Genomic DNA, 18474 nt, shown 5'->3' with positions numbered 1-18474 from the left:
GTTCACCTTGACGATACGGATCGACTGATATGCAACATGACCCCTTCTGGTCAGGTCATGACCTTGATCTGAGGTCAAATTTTCAAAATGACCCTTCAAGGTCAGCAAATAATTCGACGCGTCTTGACGAGAGGAACACGATGCTGCTAAAAGTGATGTCGTGGCTCTCTTGAGTCAAAAGGTATGGCCGAAAAACATTTTTCGTGAAAACGGCTATTTTTAGTTGTTGCCCTCTAGAGGCTAAACCAATGACCTGAGGTCAAATCTGAGAACGTTACACAGAAAGGTCTGTAAAAAGGCTATCGAATGCGCTTTTCCGAGGCGCTGTTGCTCAATTGGTTCCCGAGTTAGCTGTTGGCAGTTTCCAAAATTATTGAAATGGACTTAATTTGACCTTTGATGACCTCTGGTGATCTGACCTTAAAATGACCGGAGTGTTTTCTTCCTTATTTTTGACGCTCCTTCGATTGCCGCTCTGCGTGTCGCTGCGTGGCCCAGGAGCCGAGTTAGACGGGGGGGGGAAGCGTGAAAACGCCCCCCTTCCCCCAGCACCCGGCGGAAAGTTCAGGCCACCAGCGCGGCGCGGGATAATCAAAATATTCGTCCGACTATGGCTGATAATAACACTCTTTGCTGATACTTTGCTTTAAATTGCTATTATTTTCCTGTAAGATTAATTGCCGTCTTTCGAGCCTGAGAGCTATAACGCACGGCGAACAAAGCACATCGATGCTGTTGTCGTCAACCGTTTTCGTGTAATTGTGTTTGTATTTATAAACTATTGCACAACTTATTTTCGGGCAAGGGAAGTGTGTTCAAGCCATAATGCTATGGTGCCATAATGCTAATGAATCCACCAAATTATCAGCTGTTTTCAACTTAATTTGTTTTGCTCGCTCCGAGAGATGTGTCTGTCTGTTGGCAGATAAATGGAATAGTTTTTAAACTCATCGGAAACATTCATGAATCTATTCAATCGCAGGTAACTTCTATGCATAATTCAAAAACTACCCAACCAGCAGTGTCACCTTCATCAAACAATGTTGACATTAGCAGTGGCATCATCGACACTAATACTATTTGTACACAATAACATGAACAGGATGTGGCGCGCTCCACAGCGGTCGCCGATATATTCACAACACTACAATGCCAGCCCGTGAGCTATGTATTTCTATACACACACGCTGACCCGCACTGCACCTGTGTACGCCAGCATACACAGGCAGTGAGACGAGCCATCATGCAGATCCCTCGGCGGATTTGACCAGCAAATCGAACGAGCGAATGAGAATACTTCAGTCCCGACGCCTGCCGAAAGCGTCTCAGGCACTTGGTCCAGCCATTGCACATAACACAGCTCACAAAAGTCCGTTCGCCGCTGAATGACTTGCGGCCTTATCCGATGCTGATGTGCTTGGTGATGGTGCGTCCGTTTCGGCCCTGCGTTGGCCTGCAGTTGTTGACCAGAGGCCGGGTGCCGTCGGCGTCCTCGAAGATCTCTGTCCTCAGCCGCTCGAGGAAGGTGCTGCTCACATCCACCGGCTTGGCCGCCACCATCCAGGTGACGACCGGGTTGCACGGCGGCGTGGTCAGGCTGCCGTGGTAGCTGTAGAAGTTGCCGACCGCGTGCTGCAGCAGCGTCTTGAAGTAGGTGAGGTCGGCCGACATGGTCAGTCGGTTACCGGGCAGGTCGATGGTGTCCAGCTTGTTCTCCAGACCTAGCGTCGGGAACGCGAGGCCGCCTGGCTGCTGCGCGCCGCGCAGCATCACTCCGATCACCAGCAGACCGTCAAAGTGGCGCACCGCCTCCTTGAAGCCGCCGTAGCGGCTGTTGAAGAACACAAAGTGAGCCTCCGCTTCGGTGTACTTGTGTCCGACGCAGTGCTCCGAACCGCTGTGCTGACCTCCAGGACCCCAGTGGAAATGCATCTGCGCGAACGTGTAGACGCCGTTCATGGGCTTGGTGTTTGAAATGAGCTGCAGCAGCGGCTCATTCCTGTCCTTCGGCATCAACTTCAGCTTGATCTCATGTCCGGTATTCATAGCTTCAATTTTTCCGTCCTTCAGCCCCTGAGCAAATCGAAGCTTGGGCGTCCGACTGAATGCAACCCGGCCAGCAGTGAGCTCCACCGGGGACTGCATCGGGCCACCGCACATGGGGAACGAGGTGGCCCACGTGTTCGGGTCGCTGTAGTCGAACGAGCTGTTGGGCGCCTTGGTCGAATACTTGAGGAAGATCATGACTAGCCACCAGGGCATCATGATTGGTGCTGTGCCGCTGGCGCGGTAGCCGGTTACCACAGTTGGTCCGCTGGTGACGGGAGTTGGCGGCCTGCCGCACTGGACCCGTGCCGAGCCGCTCGGCCCTTTATGGACCCGTCGACGGCCGGTCGGCTGAGCGGCGCCGACGGCACCGGCGGTCGGTCGGACGGCCTCACGCCATGCGCCGACGACCGCACGCTGTCGTGGTCGCGCCGCTGCGAACCGCGACCGGTCCGGAGGTCGTATTTGGTTCGCGATGACAATCGCGCGGCACGGATGGCACGCTGCTGGCGGCTGTCACGTGTCCGGCTCCGTGAGAACGCGCCCGGCTAGCCCCCGAAACGGTGCAATGCCAGGTATTTCCATGGCCGCCCAGTATTTGGCGACTTTCTTTGGTAGACCACGTGCACTGCTGTGGGTCCACGAAATCAAAGCGCTGAACATTAATAAATTTCATATTTGTAGGTACCTATATGCATTCCTACATGCCGGGGTATGTCTTAAGCACAGCACGAGCCGGTCAGTAAAACTATGACCAAGAAACTGTCGGTGTCAAAATGCCATGTTATTTGATAGGCCGGGCAGGAAACAAAAGTTTACTGCCCGAGTTTACTGCCCAGGGCAATGACCTCTAAACTACAGTTTATCGCATTAGCTCAGAGGTATAATTGACAGGGAATGTATAATTGACATCATTATTGCATGATATTTGCCGCGTAGAATTAGAAAACTAACATTTTTTTGTAAGAAATATCTGCTCTGCTTATCAAGGGTTTTGAAATATTTTGTAGGTATTGGTTACAAAGCCGAAATTATGGTAAGATGTGCGCCTATTAATCGAAATCCGTTTTCGCTTGTCTTATCTTCGTTTGATATGTCTACTGATACCTTGGGCCTAAGTTATTGCGTTATTATTTGACAGTTGTAGTCCTTTCCTCGAAACAAACATGTAAACTATGGAAAATATAATGTATTTCACGAAATTTTAGCCATAGGGCATCAACAAAGTACGATTACATAAATAAAGAAAAGATTCTTGCAATAGCACTGGAAAATTCACATTTAATCACTAGGAACATTATACCACCTTCTTGTTCTTATGTCATGGCAAATTATTCATACATAAATATAATGTTCCTTGGATATCCAATTGTTGTGCCATTCTGAGGTAACATTTTCAGAGACGATTCCGTTTGAAGTAAGGTATTTTGATGCATTTTCTTCTATGCATTTCCTTCAAAGCTTTATCCACAGCAGTAGCGCAATCACTGTTAGAAATTATGGACAAAACAATTGTATAAAAGTGTCACCAAAACCTGTCGAAACTACTTAGCAGGTATGCGGCATGTAGGAAAAATCTTACTGACCTCAGCCGTACGAAATTATTTGGAAACTCGGCTTGCAAAATTTGACTCCGGCCCTCGTGCTCCGCACTCTGGCCTCCGTCAATTTTGCAAACCTCGTTTCCAAATAATTTCGTCGGCCCGGTCAGTAATATATAATCATGTATGCCTACATTGCCACATAGCGACAGCGGTAATCGATAAAGCACCTACTTATGTCATGTTTTTGTCAGGTAAAAGATTGAGCTGTTAGAGTTAATCCATATTCAATTTTCCGCCATTTCGTTGACGATCTTGAATGTATTTGATTCGCTCATATCTCACGCACTAATTGTGCTAAAAATCTAGGGGAAAACATTGGATGTATCCTGCAACTTAAAGTTACTTCGTTCGTGCCCGCAGATTTTCCCTAAGGGTAACGATTTGGTTTGGCCTTGAGTGGGCAAAACAAGCGCAAACAAAGGCTCATTTGTGTATGCTGTAATATTTTAAGTGAAAGCGGTACTATAGGTACCTATTTAAAGCAGCAGTTCGTCTCACTCGTCAAGATTTGACATTAAATGGCTCAGTTGAGGATTTGATCTAAGGCAATGTCATTTCCTCATTGGAAGGGGTTATGCTGCATTGCATTTATTCTGTACCACTTGTCTATATTATAATTTATATTAAAAGTTATTGCATAGACGCTGGTTATCTAAATCCACGATTTTACATGACCATAGCGCCTTAGCGATACAGAGGACCTCAGAGGGCCAGCTTTACTTATTCAGGCCGAAAAATTATTAACCCCCCCCCCCCGTGGTTTTTCCTGAATAGCAAGAAAAATGCGGCGGCGCCAAATTTTCAGTGCCTTTCCGGGCATCAATTTGACACCTTCACACCAAATTTCAAGTCTTAGGTCACCTTAGGTCAGGAGTTATTGAGGTCAAACTAAGGTCATGTTCGAGCAAAAAAGAGCAAAAAACATGAAATCTTGAAACGCTCACAAAAGCTACAGTTACCAAGCAATTTCAAAGTTCTTTATATGGTCATGTAGACAAAAAACAGCGCTACAAAACTGCTATCTAGGATTTTCAAAATTTAGGGATTTTGAGCCCCAAAAATTAAAAAAAATAAGATTTTTTTAGAAAAACTAAAAAATCCCAAAATGTTTCCGAATTTAGAAAAAAACGGAATATATGTGATATTCCCTGCGCTCTTCTATATACATACCAAATTCTAGATCGATACCTCCTTTTTTGGCCAAGTTATAGCGAAAAAACTGTTCAAAATTGATGACGTCATATTTTAAACTCAATTTTTAGCAATTCTAGATCACGTAGCGCAAAACAAAAACCACCATTGAACTCCCTGTGACGAGCTGCATCGAATCGATACCCATTTTATGCAAAAATAACAACTTTGAAATTTGACCTTATTTGACCTGACCTTGATCTAACCTTGACCTGACCTTCACCGGAACAATATAAACTAACCCCGAAGGCTGCCTGACCCACATAATCGTATTTGGCATATCAAATGGACCATAAAACATGCATCACATGATATTTTCATATTGTGACCCTCAGTGACCTGACCTCTGTGACCTGACCTGGTATCAGTGACCTCAAATAGCAAAATATGTGTTTGACGAACATTTCCCCATCGATGATTTTCAATGAAATGCATTTTACTCGATTTTACAACGCATTTCTTGAAATGTGTGTAAACGGTGAAAATTCGATATTTGACCTGACCTGTGACGTCATCGGTTTGACCTAGGTCAACGAAATTGAGTCTTAAGGTAGTTCCCTGATGGGGCTATCCAACACCGTTTGCCGCTTGTCGCTATGTTGCGTGGTTCTCGAGATCTTGGGGGGGGGGGGGCAAATTGGCCCCCCTGGCAGGGCACGTTGCTCCGCAGACCCCAGCGGGGCCCGGGTTAAGTAATGCCCAATTTAACCCCGTAGTTCTGCACTAACCAGTGTTCGTGCCGGTCTACATGGCAAGGTGGTGCAGGCCACGTGATCATTACGTGCAGCTTTAGCGCCGCTGTGAGCCGCCAAAACCGCAACTAACTCGACAGTGTGGAATCGTTAACATGCCATCCACCACTGCACGTTCTACTGGCAGAATCCTTGGTTCAAAACAGTCACACAAACAACAGACCCGCATTAACCGGCGCCTTGGCGGGGGAGGGGGAGGGAGGGAGGTCGATTCGAATTCACCTATCAGTTCTCCCAAATATGTCGAAAGGTCGCAGCGGTACACCACCGATAGGCGATCCCTACATATTTTACGAACTTTTCGCAGAAAAAAAAAATGCTCCTGGTCATGAATGGTCGGGGACCAGTACAAGTCCACGCTGCGCTGCGTCAGCTGCGGGAACCAGTCAGCGAAGTTTGAGGCATTTTCACACCTCTCCGTGCCGATGCCTGCCAGGGCCAGTCAGTGCTCGCTCCACGAGTGCATCCAGCTTTTTGTGGAGGGCGACACAATCAGCGGCTGGACTTGCCCGGAGTGTCAAAGCAGCGACGGGGCCACCAAGCGGCTTGACATCTGGCGTCTTCCACCAGTACTGACCATCCACATACAGCGCTTCTACAACGACGGCGCGTGGAAGAAGAATCAGTCCAGCGTCCTGTTTCCGCTAAAAAACCTGGACATGTCACCGCATTTGGCTACCAAGGATGCGCACCAACAGCACCACAGGTATCACCTGTACGGTGTGGTGAACCATTACGGTTCCATGGACAGTGGCCACTACACAGCCTTCTGCCGCGCACCCAACACGGACAGATGGCACAAGTACGACGACCATCAGGTGCACGAACTGAGCGGGGGGAGCGTGCGAAGCTCGGCCGGATACTTGCTGTTTTACTCGGAGTCGGCCATCGACCAGCGGCTGTACGCTCTGCCACTTCCGCCCGTAGCCGAGCGAACGTTCAGTTCGTCCTCCATTCTTGAGGACACTGTGAGTTTGTAACGTGACTGCAATGATTGTGTTATGAAAATATATGAATATGTTGGAATAAAATGAATGGTCAAGCCACCCAGAGACACGAAGTGACTTTTTTAAGGAAGGTACCTACTTAACTAATCATTGTTAACATACCGAGTGAAAAATGACTTAAACAATAAATTATTTATACCGATCATATGTAGATTCCAAATACCACAATGCATGCATCTAAAAAAACGACGGTGGAAAAAAAGACGACGGACTAAAATTCAGATCCAGGTCCCTTAACCCTCGCCGGCACAGGCCATTTTGCGTCCTTCGACGGCACAAGGGGGGGGGGGGGGGTACGACCCCCCTCGCGTTTGGCCCCTGATCGAGCTAGAGCTTCGCGGAAAAAACGAGCGTGTTGCCCGTCACGAGAGGAAGCCGATGATACCCAATTTTAAGGTCCTAGGTCATCGGGTGACCTTCCAGGTCAGGTCAATGACCCGAAAACCGGGAAAATCGGGACCTGTTAGAAAGTCGTAAAGTGTGGCTGCTATGTGGTTTTCCGGGGTGCTGATCACGAATATCGTGTTAGTTTTGATCAGAGATGATGTTTTTAAGCATTTAGACCAGGTCGGGTCAGGTCAGGTCAGGTCAACCGGTAGGGGTTGTGACGGGTATTCGTAATACGTGTCAACCGCCTCTGGCAGCTTCGTAACAAGTTACGAAGGCACCAAAACTACTTCGTAAATGTTCAAATGGTTGCTAAATTCGATTTCAGCTCCAAAAACTAGCCTAGAAACATGTAAAACTCGAAAAAATGAATCAAGGTCACCCGAGGTCACCAAAGGTCAATGACCTGACCTGACCTTCAGGTGACCTTGACACCCACCCTAATGTATGGGAGCAACATCAAATCACATGTTTGAACGTTTGAAACCACGAAAAGCTTCCAAACGCGCAGCTAATGCGAGCCGACATACGCCGAATCGCGATTTCGGCCAAACATGGTCACGGACAGTGGCGGCGGATTCGATTTTGGCGTGGGGGGCAAGATCCCAGTCGAGATGATGTCATAGGCGGATCCAGAAAGGCGTTTTCGACGCTGTAGGGGACATATCCCCCCTAAAAAAGTGTCAAAAATCCAAAAACTCCTCGGATTTCGATTCCTTACGGACCTACTGCTGAACAGTATAAAGCAAAAAAAAAAAAAAATCCTGATAAAAGTGTTATTATTAGGAAACATAAGGTACGTTTTGTCTATTTCGGGCGATGCAGGGGCCAGGGGGAGGGGGAGTACCTAAATATTTGCTTTAAATGCCCGCTCCCTGTATCCGCCAGTGGACGATGTAACGCTTTTCGTATTGCTGTATTAGAAAAAAAGCTCAAATGGGAAAAAAATTGTGCCATAACCCGATCGCATATCAAATGTTGAAGAACAGTGCCAACCCTTTTGAAGTAGGCGAGCGCTATTCTTCAATGAGGTAACTCGTTACCATTTCCTCTGTTCATTTTACGTTCGATTTCCGTTTAACCTTCCTTTAAAAAGTATTTCTGAGACAGATATCAACAGAAACTAGCTCACAGCGGGAGTCGCATCTAAGCCTATTGGGACAGCGATCCGCCAGAAACCCTCCCCAATGGCAGTAGTTCGCCAACTAAGCTCACCGAGACTCTCGATGGGTTTATGCAGTAAGCCTACAGCAAGGCCCAAACGCTTGTCAAGCTGGGAACGTAGGGCTGAGGTGAGGGAGCGCCGCGGCGGGCTGGGTTGAAGGAACGGTGGCCTGGAACGAGAATCCAGAAGCTCTGGGTGGGCGTTTCTTTATTAGGGCTTTAGGGTACGCTGACTGCGGTAAGGTTCAAATTATCACACCAAATTTTGCCACGACATCTGCCGTTTCAGGCACTCGAGAATCACCGGCCAGTGATATCTGCAAAGACGAAGCATTTCCAACCCAGCTTCAGCCTGGTGGCAGGGCGCCTCAGGTGGCTTTAATTACAGTTGCACATACCAAACGACCTCAGTGCAGCCAGTCTGTGGCCGAAACCATTCGGAACAGACTTCAACGAAAAGTGAGACAAGGTTAGTGCTATCGTTAAAGGGACCCTCTCACCTTAACATTAGATTTCAGTTGAGATAGCCAAAATGGGGTCCCTGGCTCACAATTACCGGTTTCGGCACTCACAACATCGAGAAATGCCTTAAATCGGAAATATTGAATTTCAAAATTGCAGCATTTTGATTCAGAGGGGCTAATGCATAGGAATACCCCTCTGAATGTGTGACGTCAGCGCCGATATCTAACGATTTTTAAATGTTTGACTAAAACGTTTTGTAGCACGCGGTGGTATATGCTGCGTTGCGCGCAACAAATGCCGCACTCTTAAATAAAGTCGCTAGGAACAGCGGAGATCCCAAAAAGTAAACAAAAGTAAAAGTCTAATATCTTGAAAACCGGTGAATATTTTTCGATGAAATTTGGTAGATATTCGTTTTCGCTCTTTCTGAATCGAGCGACATCACTTTCATGCCAATTCATAAACTTTTTTGAAGATGGGAGGGTCCCTTTAAGTGCCACTATAGACTTGGACCCCGTTGGCTTGACCCACTGGAAGGTGGTAGTTATCGGACGCTGCGGGGCATACTCATTTTTCCAAAATGCCTTAGATTTTGCTTTCGTGTTCATAGGCGGCGGAACGGGGAGGGCACCGGGGCACCGTGCCCCCTTTGATTTTGGCATTTTAACGTTAGCGCTATGGGCGTTTTGCATGCAAAGAATGGGACCAAAAGTCGGCAGTGCCCCCCCCCCCCCTTAATTGAAGGTGTTCCGCCGCTACTGTTCGTGTTTGATGCTCGTTATTCTATAGTCAGCCTTTAGACAGAGGGGGGCCCACTAATGATCAGTGCCCTAACCCTCAAAAGTTTCCAACATTAATTTTTACTTTTTTAATAGTGAAATTGAAATAAAGCGGATACTGAACTGTAAACATCCAGTTTTTACACTGGCCCCACACAAGCCTCCGAATGCCCAAAGCAGATCTCTGATGACTGGCCTTTGGGTGTCATACCATACCGTGCATTGGTCAATGTGGTCAGTGTGTACGACCTCGGCGTATACCATTTTATGCGCTGGAAACTGTTGCGCTCGAAAAAATATCAGGGGAGTGGCTTATTATGAGCGCTCATTAGTCCTAACTACCCGCAATCGAATGGCTAGCCCTTCCGTCTCCGCTCGCTTGCGATTTGGCATTTATGTAGGTACAAAATAGCGGCAAACGACCACTGAAGTTATGAGTTGCGTCTCTTGCACACTTTAAATATCTCTAAATCGAATCTGAAAAGACAAAAAAATGATATAAAGCGGAAATGTTTAGCATTTACACATATTCAAACGGCACCGTTGGACAAACTGTAGGAGCGCATAGCTGCAATATCAGGTTATGGAAATTTTCCTCATGTTTAGGGCACAAATTATGGAGGGGCAAGAATATACGTTTGCCCCTCCTCCAAAAGTTTCTTAGGGGACGATGCCTCCTCTGCCACCCCGTATCCGTCGCCCCTGTAAGCGGTCACTGAAGGCCTGGGTTGCCGCTGCGTCACGTTGACGCTTATAATGCCTCCAAAACTAGGTTGAAGAGAGGAAAACTTCAATCGAACGCGAACGCTTGCCATTTAAGAAAGGCAACGTATGATAAAGTATATGGGCATCTGGTTACATCTTCAGATGATCGAACAGCATAATCAGGTATATGGTTTATTGTCTAAGCTTTGTCACAAATTATGGGGGGGGGGCAAAAAGATACTTTTGCCCCCCACGAATTTGCCAGGGGGGCAGCTGCCCCCTGCCCCCCGAATCCGCCGCCCCTGGTCACGGAAAAGAGGTCACAGGTCAAAGGTCATTGGGGTCAGGGTCATGAAATTTTCAGGGAACGTGTAAAATTGATCAGTGCGAGGGTACTGAAAGTTTCGTCGCGATCGGCCGCTTTTTACGCGAGTTATTCGCGAAAAACCTTAGGGGGGGTTGCATCAACCCCTCCCCTGTGCCGGCGAGGGTTAAGATCATGTCACCAGGCCATGTCAAGGGACTTAAACTAAAAAAAAACTAATGCTCGTCAGAGCTACGCTGACAAGCCAACTGCTTTGAAGGTTTTGGCGATCAATAATTACATTATATTCAAAACGTATAACTCGGATTTTCGATATCGGTGACCTAATGTCAGGTAAATTTTGTGACCCATGAAACTTGAGTAACGTATCAACATGAAACTTACAGTAACCTCAGCGGCATCAATTTGACACCTTGTGTTCAAATTCCAGCTTTCTAGCTATCACAGGTCGGCCGGAAACGACGTCAGAGTGACCGATTTTAATACAAAATGTTTAACTACGGTAATCGCTGTCAAAAGCTCAGTTTTAAGCTACATCCTATTTTCATTGCATGAGTGGACTGAGAATACACGTGGCCGCTATCTCGTATTTTCAAAATTTTGAAAATTTTGGAAAATATACATAGGGTAGGGTGGGGCAAAGTGCCCACCCTAACTTTCCAGCCCCAGTATCTCTTTATCTTACAAATTTGAAAGACAACTAGGTAGCTAATCTGGTAGCTCATTACCTTGGCTTTCTTCGAATAACACATCAGAAACAAGTGGCATGCATAGTTTTTGAGATATGCCATCCGAATTGAGAGGACTACAAATCGGGCGTTTTACCCCACCCATGGGGCATAACGCCCATATGAGTGGGGCATAACGCCCAGTCCTGAACGTTTCATTACACGCTCGGTACTCTGACAAAAGAATGCAGTATTTATCCATTCTCATTTCGTTTGACTTAAAATCGATAGATTACACCACTAAACACATCTTGAACACTACCACCCCACTCTCATTCAGTCAACGGGCTGTCACCGCCTTGGAGAGCGGAGATAAGTTCGTGCGAATAAGTTGTTCCAGGCGATACTAACCAGTATATTGCATATTTCATAAGAATCCTGAGCATTAGAAACGTATCCCGACACTCACTTTCAGCCAAAAATGTTCGCAAATACCCGTACTGTATAACTCCCATTAGGGGTAAAACGCCCATGATGGTCGTTTTGCCCCACATCAAAGTGGGCGTATTACCCCAACAGCACATTCAAAACGAAGTCCACCAAAATTAAGCGTGTGACGATTGTGTTGCAAACCAGTAAGTGCTCAAAACATAGCTTAAATCCGCAGGTTCTGCAAAGATAAATTTCATTGCCTACTTTAATCTCTATCAGACAAAGTTTTAGTAGTATGAAAACATGTAATTTCTAAAAATTGTCTGAAATAAACTAATCTTTATCTTATGTCCAGAACAACCCACTTGTAGAACCGAAAAAGGGGCAAAAGTAGATTCCTGCTCGTTCTTGAAAATGGCTATCGAGAATTCTTCGGAAAGTCGAGCCCTTCATAAAAAGAGGGGTGGGCGTTTGACCCGCCCTGGGCGCTTTGCCCCACTCTATCCTATTTAAGCCGTGTGGGCGTGTTGCTAGACCGTCCGTCGCCTGGTAGCGAGCCGTCTGCCTCCCCGCCTCAGCCGCCACCAATAACCACCGATGTGGGGCGGGCGTGTATTGCAGTACGCGTCATCGGCCCAGTAGTTTCTGAGATAGGAGGGGGGCTCTGCACATAGAGACCGCCCCTCCCAGTCACTGGCGTTACGAAAAATACCACATGGTCATGCGCGAGTTAACGTAATCTTTTAGATTATTAGACACATCTGGGTAAAAGAAATGCAATCCTGATAAGAGCTATGTCATGCTAACTCTGCATTTCCTTGTCAATATCTCGCAAAATAAGTACAGTGACCCAGCCGTAAGTGACTTGGGGTCAACACCTTATATAACATGAGATGCAAAGTTCACGCATTGCAGCGTATCATTAAATATTACTGAAAGATGATTTAGATGAAAGAATAACATAAAGAAAATGTTTGTGAACAATTTGGACAGATGTACGAGCATAACGAAGCGCCGGTATGGTGCATGTACTGCAAATTTTACCGCACTGATTTCTAGCTATAGTGTACCTTACTGTTATTTCATGGGGTCTAATTGGTAAATAATGGCTGCCGCTGTTTCCATTAATGGACAGTTTTTCATCTTCTTTGTTCATTAGTTAAATAATAGAATGTAGTTTGTCACCTTCGTAGCTGTTAATTTATTTTCTTGATTCCTATTTCTACACGCGAACGTTCAAAAGCACAGGTCCAAAATAGTTCAGTATTAAACTTTATAGCTATAAAAGGAGAGCAGATTTCTTCAAGCTTTGTTCGGCAGCTCTTGACAACCTTACAGAAACGTAACGAATCTTGTTTTTGTTCGCCCAACATTGCGGAAAAGTAGATCGATGTCCGGAATGCCCCAGCCACATCAAAGGTAAAATGATGTGATATCCGTATAAGGTTAGCACGAACATGTATTTACATGTTTTTACACTACAAAAACTCGGCACGAGGCGGTACTAAGCACGTGAGAGATGTGAAAAAGTGGACATGAAAAGCAGTGAAACTACCTGTTTATTGGAATGATGTTAAATAGGCCTATAGGTAAATTCTTACCGTGCTTATGTAACATCATCGCAGCGCTTGCGTGTCAAAGGTCACAGCACCATAATTTGGTGGCGCGTGAGGAATGCTAATCCGCGAATATAACCACAAGTCAGCCTTTACTCTTGCGCGGCATAGCCAGGTGGTGGGCGGGATAGCCGGCACAGAACGACCGTTGACCCTGGTGACTAGCGGTTTCCTGAGCACTGCGCGCTCGGCGCCGCGGCGCGATGCGGCTCGATAAATGGGTGCGCCGTCCGTGGCTCTGTTCCAGTGCGGCAGGCCGCCACCCGCCGGCCGGACGCGTGGCCCGAGCAACCGGACCGGACCGGCGTGCCAGCAGCGCGCAGACAGCACGCACGGTCCGCCGACACGCATCCAGCCATGTTGGCGATGCCCTGGTGGCTGATCATGATCTTCCTCAAGTACACCAACAAGGCTCCGACCGGCTCATTTGACTACGGTGATACTGACAGGTGGGCCAGCTCCTACCCACTCTGTGGTGGGCCGATGCAGTCCCCTGTGGAACTCACTGCTACCAGGACTACCATCAGTCGGACGCCCAAGCTGCGATTTGCCCGGGGGCTGAAAGACGGGGAGGTTGAGGTCACCAATACTGGCCGAGAGATCAAATTGAAGCTGCTTCCAAAGAACCGAACCGAGCCGCTTCTGGAGCTAGTCTCTTACAGCTCACCGATGAACGGTGCCTACACGTTTGCACAGATGCACTTCCACTGGGGTCCTGGAGCTCAGCACCATGGTTCAGAGCACTGTGTAAACGACCAGTACACCGACACCGAGGCTCACTTTGTGTTTTTCAACAGCCGCTACGGCGGCTTCAAGGAGGCGGTGCGCCACTTTGACGGTCTGCTGGTGATCGGAGTGATGCTGCGCGGCGCGCAGCAGCCAGGCGGCCTCGCGTTCCCGACGCTGGGTCTGGAGAACAAGCTGCACGCCATCGATCTGCCCGGCAATCGACTGACGCGGCGGACCGACCTCACCTACTTCAAAACGCTGTTGCAGCACGCGGTCGGCAACTTCTACAGCTACCACGGCAGCCTGACCACGCCGCCGTGCAACCCGGTCGTCACCTGGATGGTGGCGGCCAAGCCGGTGGATGTGAGCAGCACCTTCCTCGAGCGGCTGAGGACAGAAATCTTCGAGGACGCCGACGGCACCCGGCCTCTGGTCAACAACTGCAGGCCAACGCAGGGCCGAAGCGGACGCACCATCACCAAGCACATCAGCATCGGATAAGGAAGGCCGCAAGTCATTCAGCGGCGAACGGACTTTTGTGAGCTGTGTTATATGCAATGGCTGGACCATTGTTTGTTGAAGTAGTAGAATACTGTGATTTGTAGGACCTTGCATTGAACAATGTCATTCCCTGATTCGCTGGTCAAATAGGTGAATGATTTTGCATTGTTTTATTTTATACCATCGTGCATTTTGTACTTGCTAGATAGTCAGAAGCTTTATGTAGTTACCCAGCCATATCAGGATATTATTTCAAGTGTTACCATAATGTGTCGTGAGCCGTGTTTGGTGGGTAGTCACACTGAAGGTCGATGCTGACGCGGAGCCATAACTGCTCACCTCCGTAATGATCAATCACCGGCTCCACATGTCGCCCCCTGCATCAATCATGAAGTGTTGTATGTGTCTGCTGGGAAAGTGCTCAGTAAATGCAGTACCACTGTAAAAACGATGCCTAGCATGGACAGCTTTTTTGAAGAGCGAAAACGATCCAGGAAAACGAGGGCATCGCAGCGTCCTTGATTGGGTGAAAGTTTCGGTGCACCAAGGACAGAGCGGGCCTGTCCACGATTACACCGCATTATGGCAACCAAACACCGACCAATATTGAAACGTACGACAAACACTCAAACACAATCCGCCTGCACAATACAACATCCACACAGCGCATCGACGCAGTCACGTCACAGGCGAGCCCAAGGCTATAGAACTCCGAGCCGTTGCGCGTCTCCGATATGTTGTGTTAGGACCGGGTCCCACGGCTCGTCTAGCCGGTGAGACGTCGCGGGACCTTGGGTCGGCCAGGTGCGCACTGCAGACCGCTGACCCTACACAATGTGACCGCAGTCAGCTGAGGCGCCTGATGGCACGACCGATGGCTGCAGCTATCCGTCACAGGTGCAACTTCGAGCTGCTGTTCTATCCGCTGCCGTGCAATGATTGCAAGGAGCGAGCACCGTGTGGTTGCGGGGTGTGTTACGTTGCCTGCTTCCTCGTAATTCTCCTGTTGAATGCCGGATAAACAGCTACTCAGTTTGTCAGGCTGAGGCTGACTGAAGTATTTGTCATGACACACCCAATTTCTCGTAATTGACGACCAAAATATCGTTTTCTTTTTGAATTAGCTGGTGAGATATTCTTGTCACCGGCTGTAGAATGATTCTACGCAAATTCAAGATATTTGCCCGAAATTTGGGGACCTAACAACTACATACTTAGGTCATAACTACATACTTAGGTAATACCTACATACCTACATATGAGGTAAGCTCAAAATTATGTGAATACCTGCAAGTATGTCATAATACTACAATTAAAAATAACAGGCAATGTCCAGCACATGGCGTGGATTCACTTCATTCCTGGCATTTGGGCAGTGCCACACATTTCGGCGAAGGACAAAGGCTAGATAAAAATGGCAAACAAGGCTGAAACATGTCTCAGCAGCGTACGATAGTCATATTCAGAAGTTTTGCTTGTAAATGTGCGCATAGCACTCATTGTGGAAGCTTTGCTACATGCGTCTTATGTAACCACCGAAATCTGTGAGAATAGGCACAGAAGCTAGAGAGGTGTTTATAAACTAACTTCAAGATCGCTATTGAGGTGACGGTAACTACAGGTGGTTTGAAATAGATAGACACCATTCGTATTGTGGGCGCCAGCATTTACAATTTAATGAGCCACGGGTCTCATTTTTAGACCCAAATGATGTCAGCGTGGTCGTTGACGTCTGCCACCCGCGTCATCACGCCTCTCGTGATACAGAATAGGATAACAATTCAAACAAAGAGCTTAGCGCCGTGTGCGTGAGGGCACGGCGAACCATATCGGTCGAAATGGTGTCCCGTCAGCAGGGGGGGGGGGAGGGGCGGATCTGACAGCCTGCCGACAGGCACGCACAGCCGTGGGCGGTGGGTGCGCTGCGCCGATCGGCCGACGCACCGACGCAACATTCCTCCGCCAGGCACACAGCGCGCCACAAGGTCGACGCCGCCGCACAAAGCCATAACGTTCTTGGATACGGTCGCATTATTGATGAAGCAAGGTCGTGCCGCAGTTTTATACACCGAATAAGGAAAACATCCTTGAAGCCGTGCGTGCGAGCAGCACTAAATAAAACTGCACACCCAGGAAGATACAGAATTCTGAGAATGCATTTTGGATGGCGGACACGGGGTCTTTGTTGATTCTTTGTGAAAACCTGGTCACATTGTGTCGCCCGGGACAGACAATGATGTCGCCAACACTAAAAGGCCACCCAGTGATCCGGTAGCTCTGTTAGACATGGCCAGCAGTAGCCTTCCTGTAATAGTTTACCTCGAACCCAGCAGTTTTACAAACCCAGTTACGGTTAGGATTAAACGTGACCTCAAATCCAATGTGCTGGATCTGATGATCTATGCGCATATGTGAAAATTTGTAATCTTATCTCAATCTTAAATATACTGAGCGATGTAAGCCTGACGATTATGCCTTTTTCACTCGTCTCGCGTCTTTTAGGGGTTTTGCCTCTGGGCGGCACTTCTCACGCCTGGTTTCCTCATGCTTCTTCATGTCTTCACTAATTGGATAACGGCCTAGCAATGCACATGCGGATATGATAGCGAGTATGTCTTGTAAATTTTACACACGATACAACTTAAAGACCTTAGTGGCAACGTGTTCACGTACTACGTTTTTGATAACATATTTGAGTTCATGAAAACGTAACAGGATACCTGAACAATGCAGAATGCACAATGCATATGATGGTTAGATGACGGCGATTGGTATGTTTACTCGTTGAGTTTTGTAGTGTATAGATATGGGTGGTTAAGGAGCAATGTTTGCTTTAAATTGATAGAACGAGACACCCAGTCTCTGACCTGATGTTTGACACATGCAACATGTTCTGCCTAGTCACTCGCCGGTGCATGGGTCGTCTTCGCACTAGATTAGGTACTCGAGGGGTACTAATAATGCCAGAAGGGAGGGAGGGGGGGGGGGCATATCAACGGACCCTATAGGTCTACCTGTTCGCATGACACCAGGACAACTATTAACTAATGGCTATTCTGGTGTCTTCGAGATTGTGTGCATGATATGCATCTTGGCGCCAGCATGGCCTAAATCCAACAGGAAGTTTAGCAAATTTCTACTGTAGTGAGGAGGACAATTCTGCATCCTCCTCTCCAACGGTGCTCATGGGAAGTACCATCACCTCCAACAGCTGCACAATGACCTTCCGCTGCAATAGTATTGTGCCTGTGAAACAGGAAAAGCGCCAAATAACGGTAGCTGTATGCACTGTCTTCTCTCGCCATCAGAAACCTGAAGACCCGCGTCCCTGATCTGTAGAACATGAAACACCAGCACCTGAGGTGCATGCTTGACACTCCGCGTAAAAATGATGGCGTCGAGAGAAGGATACATGCATGCTATCGTATGCATACGCAAAATCACTCGGGATGTGTACTTAAAAGTTAGTTCATTACTTGAAAAAAACAAATGTTTCATTACAGTCTTCAGACTGGCCTTCTATATAGAAACTGAGGTAGCGAAGCAAGACGCTTTCCAATACTCTTTTTTTAATGTGAGCTAAGGTCGCACGGTTGAAAACGGTAATAGTGCAGGGCCTAGTTTATCCAATGGTAATATATAATACTGAACGAGGCCGGTGTAAATAAATTTTCAAGACCGAGGTCCTTACTGAATTTTTGAACGAGGCCGAAGGCCGAGTTTAAAAATCAGTAAGGACCACTGAAGGACCACTGACCACTGACCACTGATCAGTAAGGACCACTGACCACTGAGGTCTTGAAAATTTATCACCGGCCGAGTTTGGTATGTATTTTACTGTATGCCAACGATAAAATAATTGTCTAGACCGAAGCTCTTAGCCGTTTTTTGAACGAGGCCATCCCAAAATGTTGACTTGGTAATGCATTTTTGACCGTGGTCACTTTGCTTACACCAGTTATTACTTGGTTATTACCACACCCCTCAGGCTAATGTATTTGAATAGACCAGGCATACAGTAAAATTGCAGCTGTCTGTTGGATGATAGTTATTTATATATTGTTGCCTTCATGTTTTTATAATAAAGCTGCCCACCGATCGCT

General features: G+C 47.4%; 3 protein-coding genes across 3 annotated transcripts; 2 read left to right on the top strand and 1 right to left on the bottom strand.

Moving 5' to 3' along the window:
• Positions 1–1398: 1398 nt before the first annotated feature.
• Positions 1399–2265, bottom strand: LOC122370694 (carbonic anhydrase 2-like). The gene has a single exon (XM_043346526.1). It carries the CDS (start codon positions 2263–2265, stop codon positions 1399–1401), a length of 867 nt encoding a protein of 288 aa, XP_043202461.1.
• A 3660-nt stretch (positions 2266–5925) lies between these two features.
• LOC122370693 (ubiquitin carboxyl-terminal hydrolase 8-like) lies at positions 5926–6573 on the top strand. The gene has a single exon (XM_043346525.1). It carries the CDS (start codon positions 5926–5928, stop codon positions 6571–6573), a length of 648 nt encoding a protein of 215 aa, XP_043202460.1.
• A 6925-nt stretch (positions 6574–13498) lies between these two features.
• On the top strand, positions 13499–14371 carry LOC122370691 (carbonic anhydrase-like). Its single transcript, XM_043346524.1, has one exon. The coding sequence runs from the start codon at positions 13499–13501 to the stop codon at positions 14369–14371; it is 873 nt and encodes a 290-aa protein (XP_043202459.1).
• The last annotated feature ends 4103 nt before the right edge of the window (positions 14372–18474 follow it).

Source organism: Amphibalanus amphitrite, unplaced genomic scaffold, assembly GCF_019059575.1.
Source record: "Amphibalanus amphitrite isolate SeventyFive unplaced genomic scaffold, NRLGWU_Aamphi_draft 001160F_arrow, whole genome shotgun sequence".
In the NCBI taxonomy this organism is placed as follows: Eukaryota; Metazoa; Arthropoda; class Thecostraca; order Balanomorpha; family Balanidae; genus Amphibalanus; species Amphibalanus amphitrite.
This window is presented reverse-complemented; position numbering and strand designations above follow the sequence as displayed.

Bases quoted from the DNA above. Each gene is read 5' to 3' on its own strand.
- LOC122370691 (XM_043346524.1), top strand. From the start codon at position 13,499: ATGTTGGCGATGCCCTGGTGGCTGATCATGATCTTCCTCAAGTACACC.
- LOC122370693 (XM_043346525.1), top strand. From the start codon at position 5,926: ATGGTCGGGGACCAGTACAAGTCCACGCTGCGCTGCGTCAGCTGCGGG.
- LOC122370694 (XM_043346526.1), bottom strand. From the start codon at position 2,265: ATGATGCCCTGGTGGCTAGTCATGATCTTCCTCAAGTATTCGACCAAG.